Genomic DNA, 24903 nt, shown 5'->3' on the forward strand with positions numbered 1-24903 from the left:
ATTCAAGAATACTTTAAAAATAAGCTTGAAATTCTATGCATTGTTTACCTATTGTTTTTGTGAAGTGTGGCAGTTGCTTCATTCTTTATCAAATATTTATAAAGAATGAATACAAACAATTGTATTAATCAGCAAGTTCATTTTGACCTTGACCTTGATGAAACTCCAGAATCTGCATCTATTCTAGAAAAGCTGTCAGCCATTTCTTGGGAAGATGACATACACATAATATAAATTAAATGTATGTTTACTGAACTTTTATATTGAAAATTTCCTGAAAGTATATTAATTATATACTGAAAAACAATTACACTGTAACAAAGGCAATATTTCAAGAATGACTAAACTTTTTTGTGGTTTTGCACAGTTACAAGTAAATTCTACATGTGAATCTGAAGTCATATTGCTTGGGTGAGTATTGTGTTCTCATCCTGTCTGATTTTCTTAATCTGTAAAATGGACTTTATAATAATTCTTATCTCACAGTTTTTGTAAAAATTTATAACATATTCCATGACACATATTAAGTACATAAGTATCGGTATTACTTGTCACATTAGTGATTGAAAATGCCAAGCAAAAATGAATGTATATTTTTCTATATAGGTCCTGCCATTAAAGCTTTTGAAAATTGTTCAAGTGAATGTATTTTTGGCTCAGATAGTATCTAAAACATGTGTAATATTAAAGGATATAAACTTTAAATAGATACACATTCTGGCATATATTATGAATTATTCAATGGCAAAGAAAAATATTCAATATGTTATTTTATTAAGTACTCAGTTATGATCTATGTTTTGCCAAATTATTATATTTTATAGGTTTTCTTTAATATACTCAAAAAATCTAAATTTCATTTAAAAGGCTTAGATTTAAAATGTACCCTTGGTCTAAAATCAGATAAACTGTTACTGTTTCATTTAAAATGAAGGCATGTAATGGTAGTTTCACCTTTTTCAACTTTATTTTTTAGTAACAAATGTTTGATGAGTATCAGAGTTTCACATATGTTGTAAAAACTACATACAAAATTACATAAAGTGAAAATAATTTCACTTCTTGCCTTTGATCCAGAAGAAATCCAATGGAGGTCAAGGTAAGGATAATGAAGCAAATCCTCAGAAGGAGAGAGACCTGTGATAGTGCCTGTAACACAAACACAGAGAACTCTGAGCATAATCCTCTTCAGTTCCATTCATATTGTACCAATTAAACCAATGGTACCTCAACAAAGAAAAAAATAAACTACAGTAAAGAAGTAACTCTAGTGTTGGTGTAAGTAAATATAAATACATCTAAGTGAAAGAATAATATATACAATCTTGCTTGGAGGATTTATTTTCCCTCAAAAACAACAGCAACAAAAGAAAATACTCTCCACAAATTGGTTACTAGGGTTGAAGTGAAACCAGCTTAACTGCACAGCTGCCTAGTCAATTTCCCTACTTGGCTAACAGGCATCTGAAAATAGAATGTCTACAATCCTTGTAGTTGACATCCTCTTCCACGTCATACATTTTCTAAGTTACTTCATTTTAGCAATGACTCCTCCAGTTTTTCAACTGTAAAAACCTGTGACTCAGTCCTGACTCTCTCACCTCTAGTACATCAGAGATAAATGTCAGCATTATATTTGACCTATAACCAGGATAATGATATTTGTTTTGAATAGCACAACTGATACTCTATTCTATCCCAGAGAGATCTCTATCACAATTACAGAAATTAGTTTCTCTACTTCTAAAATTGTGTATCCACTTAACAATAGTCTCCAGTATACATTCAGAATTATTCCTCTGAAGGGTAAGTCACAGTATATCACATTTATGTTCTCTTTAAATGTCACTCAGAATAAAACTGAAAGTCCTAACTTTGGCCTACAGACAACATACTCTCTGTTATCATACAATCATTATGCCTAGTAATCTCTATGCCTGCCACTCCTAAATCACATCAGAAATTTTGCTCTTCCTTGATCATGACAGGCATTCTCCCCTCTCAAGTCTGTTTAGCCTACTGTCTGTTCAGCTTGGAATGACTTTCCCCCTAGTTATCCTTATGTTTCATTTCTTCATTTTATTGAGGTAATTATTTAAAAGCATATCCTTGTCCATCCAATATAAAATAGTGCTTCTCTGTAACTCTAATAACCTTATTCTGTTGTGTTGGTCTCCAACTTATCACTTTCAAATATTTGCTCATTTCATTGTGCATTCTCTGTTGGTTGTCTACTCCACTACAGTGTTAGCTCCATGAGTTTATCTCTTTGTTTCCTGTTATATTCCATGTGATTATAACTTTGCCGATCAACATGTTTGTTTAAAGACTGACCAAAGGAATGAGTATTTTCTACTTGATTTAATATTCATACCTATACTATTAATGATATTAATTAAATCATTAATCTCAAGTGAATATTAGAACATTAAGCATTGAATATTTAGTTCCTTAAAATTGAAATGAATTAACTGAATTACTTAATAATTGAATGTTAATATTGTAATGTTTCTAAATGTTGGTATTAAAATTATTAAATACTTTAATATTCATCTATTTAATTCTGTCAAACACAAAATGTCCTAAAAGCATTTGAGTTTAAAGTAAACTAAAATAACTTGAGAAAGAAAGTTAATGTAGACACATATACTTCCTTTAAAGAGTCCATTTTCCTGGGGAAATTTTCTTTTTCCATTTAATATCCTTTGACTAGTTAATGACTGAGTATTTACTGAGCATGTGCAAGACACTATGGTCAATATGAGGGTAAGACAGGGCTCAGAAATGATAAAATCCCTGCCTTAGAAATCATACTACTTTATTCCTGGCTAACACGATAGGCCAGCTACACCAGAGAAAAAGGGCTAAAAAAAAAAAGATATAAAAGCCTTTTCTTTTCTTCTTGAATATCATCCTTTTATCATTTCACAGGAAAATGCTGGGGTAAATATAATTACCTTCTATTTCTACACTGAATTAATCTCACAAAGGTGACGATCAGCTCTACATCCTATTTCCTAATAATATATGCTTCTATATGAAAAGCTTTCTAAACAAACTATGAAAGATGATTTGAAACATTGTGCCATGAATTTATTGTAAGACAAAGTCTAGATTTTGTTATCTAGCAAGCTGGAGTATTTTTAAGAATTTCTCTAAAAGGCTTCTGAAATGAGTTGCTAAAGACATTATTTTTATTAGAAATGTCATGTCATCCCTATGACATCCCCATGATTCTGCTCTACCTTCCACATGCCTTAAACTCTAGATTTGTGATCTTGAAAACCTAAGTCTTAAATATGCTTCCTGATAGTATAACATAGATGCAGGGAGAGAAACTAAGGTGCTACTGGAATGCCAGTTGTAATTCTAAGTAAATCTGAAGAATCTATCTGGAAGTAAGATCTTGCTCTTTTAAAAAAACTGTCACTATTTAGTACATTCTTTTTCCCCTAAATGTTCAGATACCTTAAGTAATTATTGCAGCATTCAAAAAAGAGTATGATTAGAGTGAGCATTTTCTAAAATTCCAAGCAGGAAACAAAATAAATACATCAAAGATGAAAATGTATAATGTAAAAATAATATAGTTCAGAAACACTGAATTAATACGGAGATAGTGAGTTTCTATAAAAATTTGTAAGAAATAAATAAAAAACAAATTGCATTTTAAATAATTAAACAATAATCAACAATCACTTATATTTCAAACTCGGATTCTACTCCAATATAAAATAAATGTGTATTCAACATGATAAACAATGGCAGTTTACCCTTTCATAAATACAAAAGCAAAGAAAAAAACAATATATCTGAAATAATCATTTTCAAGATACTGAACATGAGGCAACATTAATTCCAGGAAAATGGGATTCAAATGACATGACTGAACTTTTGCCTCTGCTTGACACTTTTAAAAGTTTCTAGGCTGTGTATCACAGAAGGTTCCCAGTGGATCCTGGTGAAAAACCTGGACTACTGAGACAGATCAGGGGCTTGGGAGAAATTCAAAAGTACCACAAACAAGAGCTTTACATACAAAGAAATCTAGAAATCTGTAAAGGGTGCCCATCAAGTCAAGTATTATCTGCTCGGGTCTGCTAAGAAACTATCAGGACACACTGGGATTAGAGTTGACAATACCAGCGACCACACATGGTTATGGTGCACATTCTCACCAGTCAGAATGGGCAACCTCATGAATCACTGATCATTGGGTGCAGAAAAGGAAACATTTTTGTCACCAAGAAAAAAAAAAAAAAAGCAATATATATTTCAGTTATTTCCCAAAATATAAAAGGAAAACGTATGTTTAAAAATAGTCCAGGGGCTCCCCGGTAGCGCAGTGGTTGAGTGCTGGGCTGTGAAGCTGCCCGCAGCCTCTGCAGCGCTGGTTTGATCCCCGGCCGCTGGCGAGGGTCCCACATGGCTCGCAAACCTCTCCTGCCGCGCCCACTGCTCCCTTCAGAAGTGTATTTCGTCAGTCTGCCTGTTCTCCTCCCTGCTCTGGCTCTGGTGAATTCTCTCACCCTCCCGTGCTTCTGACTGTACCCAGTGCTTATATAAATAAATAAATAAATCTTTAAAAATAAATAAAAAAATAAAAATAGTCTAGAAGTATCCAAGAAGGGAACAGGGAAAGGGAGGGGGAGCACAACTAATTGTGGTGGAGGACTATGTGTAAATGACCATGCTTGAGGGTAGAAATTCTATAGTGTCAAAATGGTAACCAAGTTGTAAAACAATGGTACTTCATTAAGAAATAAATAAATATAAAAGACAAAGAAGGATGTCTCAAGAAAAACTTCCTTTTCATTAGGATTACTTCTGATAATGAAATATCATTACCAAGAACTGTATATTTGACTTTGAGTTTTCACAGTTATATTTAACTCTAACTTTGGTATATTTTTAATAAATCACAATGACATCTTAATTCAAGTTATATGCGGTTTATGGTTGATTGTGTTTATTTTATGATGACTTTTAAAAGAGCTGTCTGATATTGACAGTACTAAATTTGGAAAAGTACTAAGACTATGAAGAAATATTTAATTTCACAGTTAATATTTTATTATTTGATGTAAATGACATTTAAATATGTGATTTTACACTTTTTTATATTTCAATATAGTAGACAAAAATTTTATTTTTCATTGCAACTTGTAATGATCACTTCTCTCTTTCTGAAGTCTATGCTTATTAGACAGGTAATTTTTGCTAATATCCTCCCTTTAATTCATATTTATTACATTCACTTCGTGGCTTTCAATTATAATTGATGCTCATTTGGCTCACATTTATTTTTCTCATTATTATTCCGGTAACCTTCTGAAAACTTTAGGAAATTAAATAAAATCCCATGGGCTGCACTGGAAGAAAACAGTATATTCTCAATATTGACTTAAGAAGTTTTATGCAGGACCTATGCTAGATCTAATTTGTGCAAGTGACACTTTTGTTATGAGAGTACAACTATAGACATTGCTTTTTTTCAAAGGGTCTATTAAAATATGTCAATATGAAAACTTTAGTTACAAAATTGTAACGCCCATATGTTTTACAGAGAACAGCATTCCGAGACATTTAAAACAATAAAAATTTGTTCCCAAATTTATATTACTTATTCAGATGCCTCATTAATTTGAACTGTGTCATCAAATATAATCTCTGTTCAAAACATTGGTGGTAATTTTATTATACATTCTATTTTAATAATCATATGTAAGTATGCAAACTGTTTTGTATATGTTCATTATTTAAGAGGACAGCACTGCCTTTAATAATTTCACTTTGGAAACATGCTACTGTGTTCATATTTTCATTTCAAATGCACATTCATGATATCACCCCATGGAGTGGACTCTGGCAGCTGAGGAACTGATTTCCTAAACATTACTAAACCAAAATCAACACAAAAGTCTGTGGGTCATATCACTAAACTAAACAATATATATTTAAATGTATGCATTGAAGGTTTTGGTAAAAAAGGAATGTGTCTTTACACCTTTGTGGTGGCCATCAAATTGCTTTTTTGACTCCCAAAGTTATTGATAAAGAACATGCACACATAAAACAAGTATGTATTAATCTACTCTGGTATATGCATAAACAGAAAATGCTGTGGGACCACAGCAGGGTCCCCAATTACAGTCAGCCACAACTTTTCTGTGTGATTACTGGCCGTGGAGAATCTGGAAAAAAAATATTGCTGTTGGATTGTAATGTCTTCATATGCTTTTATTTATTTTTTTTAGCATATTTGATAATAAATTTTATTTTTATATTCCCCATACAATTGCAACCCCCCCTTTCTGATCCCAATCCCTCCCCTCCCGCCCCTCACCCCCTCAAAAGTGTCTCTGTTTCATAGTTTTTTGTTGATTCTGATTTTCACTTTCTTATAGTTATTCATTTTCCTGGTCCCTTATTTAAGTTTTCTAGATTCCTGCTATGAGTGAGACCATCGGTATTTTTCTTTTTCTTTTTGGCTTTTTTCGCTGAGCATGATCCCTTCCAGTGCCATCCATGTTGCTGCAAATTGCATGTGCTTATCTTTTTTGAATGCTGAGTAATATTCCATGGTGTATATGTACCACATCTTCTTGATCCAGTCATCTATTTTTGGGCATTTGGGTTGTTTCCAAAGCTTAGCTATTGTAAACAGTGCTGCTATAAACATAGGGGTGCAGATGTTCTTTGGAATTGATGTTTCTGTGTCCTTTGTGTAGATACCTAGGAGTGGAATTGCTGGATCATATGGAGGCTCTATGTTTAGTAGGTCCAGAAATCTCCACACAGCTCTCCATAGTGGTTGGACCAGTTTGCACTCCCACCAACAGTGCAGAAGAGTTCCTTTTTCTCCACACCCTCACCAACATTTGTTGTTGCTAGTTTTTTTTTTAATATGTGCCATTCGGCACTCTCCGACCAGCAGAGAGGAGGAAAACAACAAACTAAAACGACGAACAAGAACAAACTACGCACAAGCGGGACTGTGAGTGGAAAGGAACTATTGCAGCCACCACACCCCGTGAACGGGAGCTGTGGAGAACCCTGCAGGATTCGCCGCGGCAGTGAGCGAATGGCTCCGGGCGCCATTAGAGAAGAACAAAGAGACTCTGGAGACGCTCACACAGCCCCGGGCCGGCCGTAAGCTTGCGCGGAAAAGCGGCACGCTTGGCGTGCTTGAAAAGCAAACGTGGATCGGGATCACGGCTGCCCAGGTCCCCTTGCCTGCGACCTAGGCTTGCGGGGAGACGCGCGGAGGTCCTCACTGGGGTGAAAGTCCCTCACTGAGTGAGCAGGAACCAGGCGCCCAGGCACGGGAGCGGGGTGTAAAAAGCGCCATTCCCGTGCCACTGAACTGGGATACAGCCCGCGTCCTGGACCTGAGGGCTTTGGAACTGAGACCCGGGGCACGAAATTCGGGGCGTGGGTTCTCCACGAAGGTGGGGCACAAGGCAGACACAGCACCCCAAAGCCGTTGAGGTTTACCCTACCATTCCCGCTCTGTTCCCTGTCCCACTGGGTGGGGGGAGGTGAAAAACAGCCCCCCCCAAGGACAATAGGAGAGATCTCTGGCACCACCTAGCGACCAGGAAAAAAAAGTCACTAACACCCCATAGAACAGGGAAATTTCTTAAGACTGCTTGAAAAGGGCAGAAGGCTCCTGGAGGAGACACTGGCCAGCTGGGAAGTTAGCCCACGCCAGGCCCCTTCCGACCAGCAGTCTGAGCCCACAGAGGGAACAGGCACCCACGGCCGGGGCAGACCGGGCGCGCAGAACAGTGTGCCTGAGACCGGAAGCGCAGGGACTGAGTCCCGCATCGCCATTTTAGAACAGGGACATTTCTTCAGTAAAGACTGCCTGAAACCAGCAGAAAGCTCCCTCAGAAGCCAGAGATGGTTCCTGGAGGAGCCAGAGGGGAGCGGAGAAGTTCACCCAAGATGCCGGCCAGTCCGAGCAACACAGTGTCCCAATGCATACGACAAATTAGAAAACAGACAGTAGGGAGTAGAAGAACCACACGCAACCTAACAACTCCTCAGGAAAAAAGCACACCACAAAAAGAAAACCACCCTCCAGATTACAACGACAGTAACTTGGAAGAACTTCTGAGACTTCCAGAAAGAGAATTTAAAATTGCTGTGATTAAAAAACTGACAGAAGTCATAAAGGAAAACAATGATATGAGAAAAATAATCAACGATCAGAAGAATGAAATTGAGTCCGTAAAGAGGGAGGCAAAAGAAACACAGGAGATCAAAGAATTAATGTAGGAATTAAAGAACTCTGGGAAAAGCAATGAAAGCAGAATAGATGAAATGGAAGAACGAATAAGTACTCTTGAAGACACAGAAATAAAAAGAACCAAAACAGAAAAGGAAAGAGAAGTACAAAGGAAAAAGAATGAAGAAAGACTTCGGGAACTATCTGACTCCATGAGGAAAGGAAATATAAGAGTTATAGGAATTCATATGCTTTTAAACATCCCTGAGACTAGAAAGGCACTATAGAATTTTGAAAATAAGCAAACTTTTTTTCCTAGTTGCACAGCATGTTTTTAGCAAAGAAAAGTATGTGTGGGAAGTAAGCAAATGCACTTTTCAAAATTAATTTGTGTAAGGAATGAAACTGTCTCCAACTCTAATTTCCATTTGAAAAAGATTTCAACACTAAATATTTCTCTTTGTCAATATATCTACATGAATTTCTCATAAACTTTTTTACTAAAGCAAATAAATCTTTTGAAAACCATTGTATAACTCACATCTTTTATTACATACAGCGTTTGACTTCATTTTACCCAGGAGGCATCTTATACATACTTTTTCAAACCTCCTGGAACTTATTGTTTAGGGCCTTTATTTCAAAACTAAAATCAGTAACTTTCCCTTTTTTTTAAATTTTTTTAAGATTTATTTATTTATTTATACAAGCACTGGGTACAGTCAGAAGCATGGGAGGATGACAGAATTCACCAGAGCCAGAGCAGGGAGCAGAACAGACAGACTGATGAAATACACTGCTGAGGGGAGCAGTGGGCGGCAGGAGAGGTCTGTGCGCCATGTGGGACCCTCACCCAGTGGCTGGGGATCGAACCGGCGCTGCAGAGGCTGCGGGCAGCCTGGCAACCCAGCACTCAACCACTGTGCCACCGGGGAGGCCCAGTAACTTTCCCTTTTTATTTCTATGAATCAGTAGATTGATTTTGGTACCCTATTAAGTAAAATTTAAAAAATTCAATAGTACCAATTGTACTCAACATTGATCATTAGCAAAAGTTAGATATTTGGTTACAAATGATCTAACTTTCAGTCAAACTTGATTAATGCATGCATATTTTAGTTGAAGACATTAATATAACATTATTCAAAAAGTAATCAGTGATGTGTTAGTTATGTAATACTTGAAGATTGTAAGCCTTAGGTTAAACAATTAATAAGTGTAACCATTACTACAGTGTGAAGCCTGCATGTACACTGCTTGGAGTGATATATCAATAGTTTCACGCTGCATTTAAGCAAGTTTTGATCCTTAAATTACTGGGCTCAGATTTTTTTCCCTTTTGAAAATAGACAAACAAATCTAGTTCAATGTTATTACTGGTTTCACTATTAGTAGTAGAAAAAGAAGGAGCAAACAACAAGCCACTCCAGACTTCTCAAGACTTCTAGCCACATCTGTTCTAATATTTTCATTTCACAAAATGGAAACTAGACTTTAAATCAATGCTTTCTGTTGCAATCAGAAAACACATGTTTTCCTATAGCTATATTTTTAATTGTATGTGAAAAGTGAGTGATTGGGGTCATTCATTTGTATTAATACTTGGTTATTAAAGCAAAAAACACAAATGCATATGAACCAATAATTAAAATCTTTAAATAATGTTAAAAAATAAACTGTTTCTTCAATATATTATCCAGTAATCTCTACAATAACTTTCTGTAAATCTATTTTATTTAGCAGGGCACACTGTGACATACACTATTAGTTGCCTAATCAGAAAATATCCCCCATTTCTTCTGTATTAATTCTAAGCTGTTGATTTTGCACAGGTATAAGGAAGGATTGTGCTCAGGGGAGAGTGAATTCTTTATCCCCGGGGTATGAATTATGCACAGAATAATTCATTCATGGTTAATTCATGACCTGATGTTAGTTAGTTCAGGGTGGGCATGTGAATTAGTCCTGAGTAGTGAGACATGAAAGAACTTTTGCTGGGAAATGTTCTGGGACATTTCCCTCCTTAAATGTAACTTAGAAGATGCTCTAGGAGAAATGAACTTGCTGCCTTTGGTCACCATCTGTGAGCACAGGATGCCTGGAGTTGCTCTAATTATTTTATGAAGATGAAAGCCAAAAGAGTTGTAGAAAATCCTTTTTGAAATCTCTACATTTTTGATCTACTGAACTAAACAATCCTGGAAACTCTTATCTCTGAATTTTCAATTACATTTAAGCATTATAGTTACTTTTAATTGGATTTTGTTTCTTAGAGCAGAACATATCTAGTGGACACTCATGCCTACAAATAAAGTAGTATCCTTTAGGAAACTTTTTAGGCTACTAGTTGCTTGACAAGAGTGGAAAGTATATATGATTTGTAAACAAGATTGAAAGGTATTTACAAATAAGGAATTATATAAAGCATTTATTATTTTTCCTACTTGAATCTATTTCCCTTTGTCTACGTGTTATCACTCAATTTTTTTTTTTTCAATTTCTCCTGTTCCTCCTCTCAGACAAGGAGAGTCCTGTAGAAAAGAGCCTCCCTGCACAGACTGAGTGATCTATTGTCCAGGCGTCAAGATGCTGGTTGTTTCAGTGATATCCAGCTGAACTGAGCCAGAACATCAGTCTCTAACATGGCACTTTCACTTTTGGGATGTTTTACATGGAAATAAATAAAGATAGAGTTGTTGATAGCCTTAATGTCTCCATACAGGTTGATGGAGTCTGTACAGAAATCTGACTGAGTAAAGCGCAGATACAGGGAAAAAAGAAAAAACTAAAAGATTCTGGATGACATTATTTGATTCTTTGGATTCAGCACTGCTTGAAAGAAAAAAGTCCCAAACCCTGGAGTTATATGAGCTAAAACATTCACTCTTGATTGAATTTGTCACATACAACCAAAGGTCCTAATACACTCAGAAACCTACTTCTTTCTTATAATTCACTGTCATTTGGAATATTTGAAACTGTTCGAGTGGAATTCTTATGTTGGGATTTTTATAAGAGTTTTTAATTATTAAACTTTATTCTATATGTTACATTTATTAAAATTATTAAAAGTTACTCCACAATAATTTGGTACATATTAATTTTTATTACTTATGGGTTTTTAATAGACTAATATCTGTTTATTTGTTCATAAAGATAATTTATCTTTCCTAAATTCACTGCCACTGGCTCTTAGCTTTGTTTCTGATCCTTTAAGGTCTTCACCAACAAGAATTACTTGATGCCCTGAGATAGCTGTGAGGATTTGTACTCAACTTCATCACTGGATTCACATTTTCTCCACATTTTTAGTTTCTAAGAAGTACCTCATTTTTTTTTTTGCCAGCTGTTTTATGTAATGCATTCAAAGAATGTTTTTACTATGTTTTATGCAATAATTCTAGGTGTTCTATATACCTTAAAAGAAATAGGTATATATAAACCATTATTTTTCCAAAATTTAGAAAACCCCTCATGTTTCTTTAATTTATAACCATTATTCATACAGAACTGTGGTGAGAGCCCTCAACATTCCTGATTCAGTGAGGTTATTTCACAAGGTATATATTTTCTGTTAACAAAGCCAAATACACTGATTTTTTACTATTCTTCCCCCCCCCCAATTTCACTCACTTCCATCTTAGTTACTTTACTATAATTTATGTACCTCTTTGGACTTTCATAATCCTGTTTGGAAGAATAAAATAGAAATAAATCTATAATACAAATAGTGAAAAATACCTCTTGAATTTTTGTTTTTATATACATTTTTACATATGTTAGTGTGTTCTCTTCAAAATGTAGACAATAAAGTCATAGATTATTCCTATGTGTCCAGACAAATGGCTTCTTGGGTGGTAAACACCTGAATTACCTGGTCTAGTGCTTTTATATCTGCATAGAATAAACTGGACATTCTGAATGTTCATAAAGAACAAAGTAAAGTAAGCCCTATTTTGAAGATTCCTTAATAAGTACAAGGTATTGTCTAATTGCTGCCATGTATGTTGAAGTCGATACAAAGTATGCTCCCCAAACACGTTTAGTCTATTTTATTCTGACTGCTAACTCACTCAAATTGAGGATTTTTTTTTTTGTGTGGAAAATAATTTCCTACTTATAATTTAGACTAATAACATAACTTTCTAATCACATTTTAGACAGGGATATATTCCATATAATTAATTTACATTTAATAGATTGTAAGAATTAAGTTATAACCCCCCCTCACCAGGCCCCATCTAGCCAGCAGTCCGAGCCCAGAGTGGGAGTGGGCATCCAGGGTCAGGGCAGACCCCACATGCAGGAAAGTTCGTCTCTGACTCGCCATTTTGGAACAGGGACCTTCCTTCAATAAAGACTGCTTAAAACCAGGAGAAGGCTCCCTGAACAGCCAGAGGTAAGCTGGTCCCACCTGGCAGGGAGTTGGAGACCAGACTGCAATCCAGCTGTCCCAACTCCAGGGAAGACTGTGGGACTTCAAGATACACCTTTGGAATTAAACACAAAAGGAAGAGATATTCTGTGACAGTGACCATTAACATACTCAAACTACCAATACCTCACTGGACTTCTGGCATAACAGTATTTGACTCAATTGGACCACCAGTTTCCGAAATCCCAGTAAGAGCACACCAAAAAGATGCTGGCTGGTACCAGCGACACAGTGTACCAATGCATAGGGCAAATTAGTAAACAGGCAGCAGGGAGAAGAAAAACGGCATGCAACCTAGCAACTCCTCAGGAAAAAGACACACCACAAAAAGAAAACCACCCACCAGATTGCAAAGACTGACTTGGAAGAATTTCTGAGCCTTCCAGAAAGAGAATTTAAAATTGCTAGATGAAAAAATTGACAGAAGTCATTAAGGAAAACAACGTTCAGAAGAATGAAATTGAGTCCCTAAAGAGGGAAGTGAAGGAAATGCAGGAGATCAAAGGATTAATGGAAGAGCTAAAGACCACTGGGAAAAGCAGTGATAACAGAATAGATGAAACAGAAGAACGAATAAGCACTCTTGAAGACGCAGAAATAAAAAAAAAAAAAAACAGAAAAGGAAAGGGAAGTGCAAATGAAAAAGACTGAAGAAAGACTGTGGGAACTCTGACTTCATGAGGAAAGGAAATATAAGAGTTATAGGAATCCCAGAAGGAGAGGAGAGAGACCTAGGAACAGATAAAATATTCAAGGAGATAATTGAAGAGACTTCCCAAACATGAAGAAGGAGCTGAAAATAAACATACAAGAAGCAAGAACACCAAACTTCCATGACACATAATAGTAATAGTAGTAAAGACACATAATAGTAAAGCTCCCAAGAATCCAAGACAAGGAAAAAATAATGAAGCTGACAAGAGGGAAGAAACAGATAACATTCAAAGGAAAACCAATCAGACTGACATCAGACTTCTCTGAAGGAACACTACAGGCAAGGAGAGAGTGGAGGGACATAGTCAACAGACTCCAAGACAACAAATGTCAACCAAGACTACTCTATCCTGCAAAGCTTTCCTTCCTCTATGAAGAAAGAATAAGGACCGTTCCAGACAAACAGAAACTCTGGAATTTCATTACAACTAAACCCCCATTCCAAAAAATACTACAAGGAGTCCTAAAGCCAGAACCAACAGAGGGATAAATAACAACGAAACAAGGCCAAAAAAGTTATTAAAAGAATAAATAAATAAAATCAGAGGAAAGACAAACACAATGGCAAATACAGACGCTAACATATCAATATTAACTCTAAATGTAAATGGACTAACCCTTCAATAAAAAGACACAGAGTCGCAGGCTGGATTAAGAAACAAAACCCAACCTTTTGCTGTTTCCAGGAAACACATTTAACTACAAAAGATAAAAAATAGACTCAAAGTAAAATGATGGAAAACAATCCTACAAGAAAATGGACCAAAAAAAAAAAAAAAAAAAGGGCAGGAACAGCTATACTGATATCAGATAAAACAGATTTCAAACTCACAAAAAGGTAAAAAGAGACCCCAATGGTCACTACATTATGATCAAGGGAACAATACTTCAAGAAGAAATAACACTCATTAACATATACTCACCAAATGAAGGAACACCAAAATATATCAGACAACAATTACCATCTCTGAAAATAGAGAAATATCAGAGAAAACACATATGTAGTAGGAGACTTCAAAACACCATTATCAACAATGGATAGATCAACGAAACAAAAAATAGGTAAGGACACTAAAGCTCTAAATAAGGATCTAGAGATCATGGGCTTAACAGACATCTATAGAACACTAAACCTCAAAAAATCTGAGTGCACATTTTTCTCAAGCACACGCAGATCATTCTCCAGGATTGATCACATACTGGGACACAAGACAAACATTAACAGATACACCAAGATTGAAATCATATCAACCATCTTCTCTTACCATGAAGGCATCAAACTAGAAATAAATCATAAAAAGAAGGCAAGGAACTCTCCTACCTCATGGAGATTGAAACCCACACTACTGCAAGACCACTGGACTAATGAGGAGATCAAAGAAGAAATTAAAAATACTTTGAGTTGAATGACAAGGAGGACATCAATTTCCTAAATGTATGGGATGCAGCAAAAGAAGTAATAAGAGAAAAATATATAGCAATAGAGGCTCACATCAAGAAACAAGAAAGAACTCAAAGAAACAACCTAATCTCAAAGCTCAAAGCACTAAAAAAAGAACAACAACAACAACAAAAAACAATAAAACAAGTAGAAGAAAAGAAATAATAAAAATCAAAGCAAAAATAAATGAAATCAAAACTAAAAAAAGACCCAAAAGATCAATGAAACAAAAGCTGGTTCTTAAAAAAATATAAATACAATAGACAAACCACTAGCCAGGCTCACAAAGGAAAAAAGGGAGAAAGCACAAATAAATAGGATCACAAATGAAAGATGAGAAATCACAACAGACACAGCAGAAATCAAAAGAATAATCAGAAACTACTATGAACAGTTACATGCAAACAAGTTGAGCAATCTAGAAGACATGGACAAATTTCTACAACTCTACAATCACCCAAAGCTAGATAAAGAAAAAATAGAACACCTAAACAGACCAATTACAAGCAGCAAAATTGAAATTGTAATCAAAAACCTCCCCAAAAACAAAAGCCCAGGACCTGATGGATTTACAAATGAATTCTACCAAACATTCAGAAACGAATTAGTGCCTATCCTTCACAAACTCTTTCAAAAAATTGAGAAGGGACAATACCAAACACATTCTATGAAGCCAACATTACACACTAATACCAAAACTGAACAAGGACAACACAAAAAAAGAAAACTACAGGCGCAGTCCCCGAGGGGCTTCATCATGAAAATCTTTGGTGTTCAATTCAGGCAAATGTCTAAATGGCTATAAGCCCAATCTAGGCAATAAGCCCGCAGTAAAAAACCCCTCCTTTGCTTGAAAACAAGGCTGCTAAGAGCATCGCCTACAAACAAGCCTGATGGAATTACCTTCAAAGCAGTTTAACCATTAACCAGATAGTCATTGTTCCTGAATAAGTAGCAATTTAGCAACCTGTCTATAATTATACTATTTTCTTACCTACTTGACTTTTTCTATATATGTGTGAAATCAGTTTCAGGAAATGCATGATGAAGAAAATAGTGTGTGGCAACAGTAGTTTTAAAATAATCATAATACTTCTCACATGAGACAGCACTACAAAAATTAAAATGCTTACGTAGAAAATACATTGTTCGTGATCACTAAAAGTAAAATGTAGCAGTAGTTAAATATTAATGCTTTCTGATAATTGTGGTTTTGGGAAACAAAACAAGAAAAGCTAGCTTAAAGAATGCTGTTCTGTGTAATCAAAAATAATTGTGTAGATTCAGTACCTTGAGATTGTTTACTGTGCCATGCCATGGAACATCGATAACATAAACATGAATAATGAAGTAAATGTCTTATGCATTACTAAGCATTTCATGCTGAAAAAGAATTAACTTGTATGAAATCATCCATTGCTAGAAAAGGTATAAAAGTGTATGATAATTTTGAGCAAATTGCATTCAGATCTTCACTCTTGAAGTGTGTCTGTCTGTCATTTATGCGCCGAATCCTTGACCATCCTGCACGAGTTTCACATCCCTGGGACGGCCTTGCCAGTCTACCACTGCACTGGTCTGCAGCATGATATGATAATATACATAGAGAACCCCAAAAACTCCATAGAAAAACTAATTCAACTAATCAATCAATTTCATAAAGTGGCAGGATACAAAATCAACACGCAAAAATCAGTAGCCTTCCCATTCACAAACAATAAATCTGAAGAAGCAGAAATAAAAAAAATCCCTTTTATTATTGAAACAAAAAAAAAATCAAATACTTGGGACTAAACCTAACAAAAGAGGTAAAGGAACTATACAAAGAAAACTATAAAACACTGTTAAAAGAAATAGAAGACTCAAAGAAATGGAAAGACATCCCCTGCTCATGGATTGGAAGTATGAACATTATCAAAATGCCATCCCACCAAAAGCAATTTACAGATTCAATGCTATTCAAATAAAAATTTCAATGACATTCTTCAAAGAAATAGAACAATTACTGATAAAATTCATATGGAATCACCAAAAAACCCAAATAGCCAAAGTGCTCCAAAAAAAAAAAAAAAAAAAAGAAGGGAATGGAGGCATCACATTATCACATTCCCAGACTTCAAACTATACTACAAAGCCATAATCATCTCAACCGCATGGTACTGGAGCAAGAACAGACACACCGACAAATGGAACCAAATAGAAAATCCAGAAATAAACCCATAGATTTATGGTCAACTAATCTCTGAAAAAGGAGCAAAGAATATGCACTGGGGCAAAGAAAGTTTGTTCAATAAATGGTGCTGGGAAAACTGGGTCGCTACATGCAAAAGAATGAAATTTGATCCAGCAATTCCACTCCTAGGTATTTACCCAAATGACACAGAAACATTAATTCCAAAGGGCACCTGCATCCCTATGTTTATAGAAGCACTATTTACAATAGTTAAGCTATGGAAACAACCCAAATGCCCAAAAATAGATGACTGGATCAAGAAGATGTGGTACATATACACAATGGAATATTACTCAGCAATCAAAAAGATAAACACATGCAGTTTGCAGCAACGTGGATGGAGCTAGAAAGAAAAAGAAAAATACCGGATGGTCTCACTCATAGCAGGAATTTAGAAAACCTAAATAAGGGACCAGGAAAAAGACTAATTAATACAAAGTAAAAATTAAAATCACCCAGCAACTATAAACCAGAGACACACTGTGGGGGGGGAGAAGGAACGGAGAGAGAAGGGATTAGGGTCAAAATAAGGGGGGTTGCAATTGTATGGGGAATATAACCTAAATGAAAATGCATATATTGTGCAAAAATGAAAAATGATGTAAGAATTATATAAAATATTTTTAAAAATTAAGTTATATCTTTAAACATGAGATATTTCCAAAATTAGACATTTACAGAGAAAAATTAGAGCACAGCTATAATATATAAAACTTTTCTTTTTCAAACAAAATGACAGATAATTTTCTCATACTCTGAAGGGTACACCACTTACAGCTTTGTTGGCAAAGGTCTCTTCATAAAATGCTACCATCATTGCAAACTGTACAACTGCATATATCTGTAATAACTGAGATGCCGATGATGAGAAGGGAACTTCTTTTCCTGTGACCTAGGCAGACAAGAAAGAAGTCCATTCTTTATATTACTCCCTAACTTAGTTCTTTCATTGAAAAATACATTAAGGGATGGGCTTCCTCTTGTGGGATAGGCAGTTGAGTGCAGCACTGTGAAGCTGTCCTCAGCCTTTGCAGGGACGGTTTGATCCCGGCTGGCAGGCGAGGGTCCCACATGGCGTGGAAAGCCTCTCCTGTCATGCCCACTGCTCCCCTCAGAAGTGTATTTCATCAGTCTGCCTGTTCTGCTCCCTGCTGTGTCTCTAGTGAATCCTTTCACCTTCCCACACATCTGGCCTGTACCCCGGTTCTCGTATAAAATAAATAAATCTTCAAAAAAAAGAAAAATACATTAAGGGAAGATAAAATATGCAAAAAGAAATGAAAAGTTTCACTTAACATTTTCCTAAAAAGCCTCTCACATTCATTTTTTGGATAGAAAAATGTGAAAGTAAGGAGACATGCATTTTTAGAATTTCAGAAGTATGACTGTGTTTATCTGTTTTATACTGACCAATGTAAAAATTTACTAATGTTACTAATGTTAAATAAAACAAAAATAAATGTGAAATATATTATCTGTATGATTATACAAGAAAGTATAGCAAAATAGAAATGCAGGTGATTTGCATTAAAATAGATAAATACACCTCAAAGGAAAATACTGCTTTATTGGAAGCAAATTTCCCAAATGAACATTTCTCAGAATTACTGCAATTCTGTTGTTATAATGTGGATGTAGACATGGATAGGATCTTGAAATAATCACTTTGGGTTATCTATTGAAAAAAATAAGTGGACCATAACTAACTAGATTTTATTTTTACCTCTAGCAAATTCACTCATGTTTTATAACTGTGAACATACCCAAAAGTAACTGAAAACTTTCAATACTATAGTTTTCATAACTAGATTGGAAAACATAAAGGTCAGGACTTTGAAAAATTAATAAAATTCATATAAATTTATTCATTATTTCCTTTAAATATTGACTAATTTTCTACTCAATTATCTTTCAAGGCAGTAGTAACTTACTTTTTCTGTTGTTTCTATTTAATATTAAGGATAGTTTTTTTTTTAACTTAAAGATTTATTTGTTTGTTTACGCATACAAGAACTGGGGTATAGGCCAGAGGTGCAGGGGAAAGAGGATTCACCACATACAGAATGGGGAGAAAACAGGCAGATCTACTGAAATACACTGCTGAGGGGAGCAGCAGGCGAGACAGGAGAGGTCTGCTGTGCCATGTGGTTCAGCTCCCTGGGCAGCCAGGGATAGAACTCATGCAGTGCTGCAATGGCTGCTGATAGCCTCATAGTGCTGCCACTTGAGCCCTTCACCACCAGGGAGGCCCCTGTGCCATGTGGGTTAGCTTCCTGGCTGGGGAAATAACTCAGCTGGCAATAGGTTGATAGTGCTGAGACTAACCCCTGCACCACCAGGGAGGCCCAAAGATAGTTATTTTGATAAGAAGTCATAATATGTATCCCACATATTATGAATTAGACATATTAGAATTAGAAATTAGACATACTAGAATTAGAAATATTAGAATTAGAAATTCTTTGTCAATTCTATTAAGGATTGCAGACTGAACCTGCATTTTTAATTTGGCTGTCAGCATCTTAAAGATCTCTACCTTGCCTATTTTTTCTTTTTAATGGAATTTCTCTATTCAATGCCACCACTGTTCCTTAGAATGAATAAAGTTATAGCGTAATCCGATTACCTCCTCATCTTCCTCTGACTTTATATCTTCCATTTTAGAAATTTAGATTTTCATGAAAAAATGAAGGCTAACAATGTATTATCTTAAGGACTCCTCTATCTCTAGTGCTCCAGAATTCTGTGACTCAATTACATGTGTCTGGGCAGCATCTGTGCTACATAAAGGCTCTTTGCCATGGATTAGTGGATCAGAAAACCAGCTATACCTGCACTGCACACCATCCCCCAAGCATGCGCCTTAGTAAGATGCAGTGTTTGTCTGGAAGGATCCTTTTATTGGCCCTAGCTGTGTGTCATTAATTAAGCTGTGTGTAACTGGGCTGCATCCGCCCAAGGACAATTTTTTGCAAGATTTGCACTGTCTCCATATATACAATGGGGTGAAGACCTTATAAGGCAAATCTTCCCCATCACCAAACCCAAGAACTCTATTTACCTCTGGGATTTCTTCACTCAGTCCAAGTCTTGGTTTACCTGGACCCCATCCTGGTCCTTTGAATATGACAGAAAACTTATTGAAGAATCCAGGTGTAGCCCAGAATGTAGTCCATATGGAAATTAAATGGTGAAACTAGAAAAATGACAATAGAGCACATTTAAAATAAGAAACATTCATAACAAAAAATTAAATAAGAGCATATATTATTTTATTATTCAGTTTAATTCACCTATTTCCCTTTATTATATAGGCTATATATGTCAACTAATACAGATTAATATGCAAATGCCCTCCCAATTGTAATTTATTCTATGCATTCTACATACTATTATATTTAAAATATGTTCTTGCCAGTATTTCTGAAGCTACAAAATATTATAATTTGAAAATGAAAAATTATGTAATTGGTTAGAAATTCAGCAAAGTAGAAAAAAATGAGTTGAGGCATCCCTTATAAAGGAATTAACTAGCAAATCATACACATGATTTGCTAATGTCTAATCAAATCTTTTCTAAAGTCTTGCAAAATGAATATAAAGGTTGAACACGGAAATATGCAAGTAGAACCTATCTGTTTAAATTTTTACATAACCCTTTGCTTAGCATATTAACTTATAGATAATGCCATATTAAGGAAAATTGTCCAAAACCATTTCTGATAGTAGACTTCTGTGTATTAGGCCATATTCTGTATTAAGAAAATGAAATGTGTGCTAAGAGTTCCCCTTGAGACTTGTAACAGGAATTCACATTGTTTTTTCTTCCTTTTTTTAAAGAATATTTTTAATTGAGTTAACATTGGCTTACATTATTATAATTTTGGAAGTTAACTCAAGTAATTGAGTTAACATTGGCTTACATTATTATAATTTTAGTAACACCAAATCACCCAAAGTCCACCATCATGAACCATTGTGTTCCCTTCCTTCTTTCGTCTCACATTCTTCAAATAATACACATTTGACAATGCATAAATTGAAAGTATACATGCACATTATGTACTCAATAAGTATTAGATATTAGGAATGTTACCTATGCATACCACAGATGTGATAATTACACAGCATAGGTTTAAATATATTCCCAGAAGTTAGGAATCAGAGACAGACTCTATAAAAATGAGTTATATTATAAGTGTGGTAGTATATTAATAGAAAGATTTGGTTCTATCTGAATTTGTTATCTCCTTGATATTTTTTACTGTTTCTTAAAGAATTCAAAATTCTAGGATTAAGAGGTTTTAAAAATTGCTTGAAATACAATAAGGAATCTGAAGGAATTAAGAACAATGTAAGGCTTATGGAGTAGACTTTGAGGAAAGAAGGAAATGTTAGACATAAATTTATCCTGGATCTTTGCAGTATTAATAATTCAAAAATTAATATTTTGGAGTTATAACACATTAATATACTTTTGTGTTATTTTGAAAACTTACTGCAGTTTTATTGTTATCATTCTAGACAACATGAAAAATACCTAGTAGCACATTAAAACTTTCTCATTTGCTGTACAATGCCCTAAAATTCTCAGACCCCAATGGAGAGCAAATGGAATGGTCTATGCCAATTAATAAGGAAAAAAAGAAAACTCTCCATCTAGCAGAAGCTGCGCTAAGTTGTTGCTGGTGCTTCTGATGGGAAATGTGAGAAATGTGGCTAAATATAAGGGAATACAGATGAAAATAAGTATATGTTTTGGTAGCTTCAGGAGCTCCTAATTTGCACAGCCTGTCAATTTGACACTTGTGACAACAGGAATAAGCATATGTGGTAATTACTACACTAAAAGAATTGTTTATTAGAGGCTAGAGGTCAGCCAAATTGACCAGATTCAGCAGCAGTTCTTAAATATCTGTCATTGTCTGGATACGGTTTCTCTGCAAATCCGAATTTTATATCTGTGCAGTTCATAGTGTACAATTTTCAATACCTTATTCTGTATCAAATATGAGCCCTTTTCCCTCAGCAAGAAGGTATACTCCCAAAGCTTCACTGCCTCAAGAATCAGCCAAGAACCAGCAGTATTGGCATCACCTGGGAGCTTGTCAGAAACAAGAAATGTGGACCAGAACTAAGGCCAACTGAAGAGTCTGCACTTTAATAAGATCCTCCTGTTACTCACATGCACATTAAGTTTAAAATTCTCTCCTCTAGAGGACAGAAACCAAGTAGTCTGTTTCCTTTTTAATCTCCACAATACAGAGACAAGACAAATCAAGTAAATTAGTTCTCAAAGTATTATTTCCAAAATGTCTTTGATTCTATAACTTACTATTACAAAAGTACCCTGGCAATATTTGCTAGTTTTCTCTAAGAGAAACGTGAAATCTTATGCTCTTAGTAATGCCACACACACACACACACACACACACACACACACACACACACACACACGGGGGGGGGGGGTGGAGAGTGAAAGGGACAACACATAGTTGAGAAGAGAAATAATTAACTTTTCTCTTTTGAACTGTGAGATAAAAATACCTTTCACTTGCAAAGTGAAAGCAATTAGCAAAGGTCTTTCCATAAAGAGGCAGCAGAGTCAAAAGGTTAAATTGAGTTCAGCAAATATTAACTTTGGTTTGAAATCTGCCTTGGTTATATTTGCATCTGACAAGGTCTATGCAGTTATGTAGTTGAGTAAATTATTTAAATTCTGGGAATCTCAATTTTATCCACCATAAAAGAAAAAAGGAGCTAAAAAGAACCACTACTTCATAAGGTTTTGGTCATGATTTCATTAAATATTTGTTCTGAGCCGTTAGAAATGCCTACATACAGTAAAAGCTGGATAAATGTCAATGCATTTTGTAATTTTAACATTCTTAAAAACTCTGAAGCAGCAGCCTTCTTCAACCTTTAATTCCCTCCCTTATGGAAAGCTGTATACCCAGTCCCCCGGACAGAGTGGTCTTGACCTTTTTAGTTTTTCAAGCATTATCTTGTTCTCATTTACTAGTTCCCAACCCCAGGAGTATTTGTGGTGGTCTGAATGGTGGATCAGAGCTGCACAGACATTCCTCATTTCTCTAGTGCAAGCCATTGAGACTAGTCACCAACCAATACCACATGTCTAGCAGAAAACTCCTTCAGTGTAACAAGATGCAGCAGGTGAGGTAATGTGCAGCCCTAACCAACCTGTAATAGGTCCTGACACTTGGTTCCAAGAAGAACAGGGCAAAGGCCTCATGTTGAATTTCTAACCAGAGTCATGTAGTCTTGAAGCAAATATTTTTCTCACTGTGGGATCAGCCTATGTTATATATTTTACTACCGCTCCTTCTGAATACATGAATATTTATCAGGTCTATTCTGAGAAAGAATGTATCCTGACGAGCCACGTTTTTTAATTTCTTCTGGGAGAAAATTTTTTTCCATTTCTTAAAGGAGTTGTTTTTTAATGTGATTTGTCCAATAAATTTAAGTTTTCAGTGTCAGTATTATTTTTGAATTCCTTTATGGTTAAAATCTTTATTTTCAGGGTTGAATAATGTAATGAGTCTTTCAACAATGGATTCTCCTTTTAAATATAAGAACTGACAGGACATAACGAATTCAGAAAGAATAAACCCAGTACATTACCTGCACTTTGAATGGCTCAAATGTATTAATGGGATGTGTTAGACCATAGGCAACTTTCTCATTTTCTGCTTCAAATGTCCCTAGAAGACAGACATTAAAGATATCATCTTTGACTTTGTGACTTAAAGAACAAATATAAATTTTCAATTTCCATACATTTTACTTACCAAAAATTCTATCCCATATAATAAGGGTACCGGCATAGTTTTTATCTATGCAATAACGGTTTCTACCTATAAGACAAAACATTAAAAATACCTTTTTTGAAAAATGAAGGTTTTTTTTTTTTAAAAAACATCTCATTGCCTTGTATCTGGAACCCACTCACAGAATTAAGGCATGAACATATTTCCCTAGAAATATCTTTTCATTGATCTAGTACCAGCAGGCACAGGGTAGGTTCATTATTGATTCAGGCATTGGATATAGAAGAGTCCCACAGTCCTCAGTGGATTTTTCAGGGTTTAATGCTCTATCGGGGAACCAAGTACATAGACTCACCAGGCAAAGAGGCTGACTCACAAGGAAGCAGACATGGGCCAGGCAGGGGTGTGCTGGGAGGAGAGAGGCAGGCAATGGAGCCACCTATCCCCGCCCTTCTATGACCCCCCCAACCCCGCCAAGAAACTTTACTCTCTTTTTCTGGGCTCCCTCTGGTGCTCTCTCTAGCATATAGTCTCATGGCTTCGCCTCTTTCATAGCCCTCTCGATTCCACTGCCACCGCTTTTATCCCCGCCTCTATGCGCAGGTGTGCACAGTTGCACATGCGCTGGGCACACACCCATAATCCAGGTGTCCACAGTGAGGCACTCGTGCCCAGCCCACCCACCCAAGGTCCTTCTGCATTAACATGATCAAGGCCACAGGTGATAGCCACAGAAATTAGTGGCATAAAAAGCCTGATTAATTCATATACCCTACAACTGACAAAATTAGACTTTATTTCTTAGTAAACTGAGTTTGCATTTCATTTATTTTAAAGTTAATGTTACTAAAAAAGAGCAAAGCTTTCCTTAAAAGTATATTATGGGTATTCTGGTGGTGGGGGTGGTCTGGTAATAACCACTTGAAGAAGTGTGAACCTATACCTCTAAATCCAGCATCTCAATAGAAATTAATGATACAATTTACAAAACTGTACATATATAGAAGTGTTCCAGGATAAGCAAATGTTTTTGTTTATAATTTTCCAGTTTTTTAA

The 24903-nt window shown here is 35.6% G+C and overlaps 1 protein-coding gene across 1 annotated transcript in view; it reads right to left on the reverse strand.

The window, feature by feature from the left end:
• AGMO (alkylglycerol monooxygenase) overlaps nucleotides 1-24903 on the reverse strand; it is a gene marked incomplete at both ends in the record, with an annotated part of 280550 nt that overhangs the window by 123721 nt on the left and 131926 nt on the right. The window contains 5 exons of the mRNA XM_084230587.1: nucleotides 1067-1149; nucleotides 17832-17948; nucleotides 20118-20252; nucleotides 23702-23781; nucleotides 23869-23934. Coding sequence (XP_084086713.1) covers nucleotides 1067-1149; nucleotides 17832-17948; nucleotides 20118-20252; nucleotides 23702-23781; nucleotides 23869-23934 — 481 coding nt within the window. The remainder of the gene's footprint in view (nucleotides 1-1066; nucleotides 1150-17831; nucleotides 17949-20117; nucleotides 20253-23701; nucleotides 23782-23868; nucleotides 23935-24903) is intronic.

The sequence above is a fragment of the Talpa europaea genome (assembly GCF_964194135.1).
Source record: "Talpa europaea genome assembly, chromosome: 3".
NCBI lineage: Eukaryota > Metazoa > Chordata > Mammalia > Eulipotyphla > Talpidae > Talpa > Talpa europaea.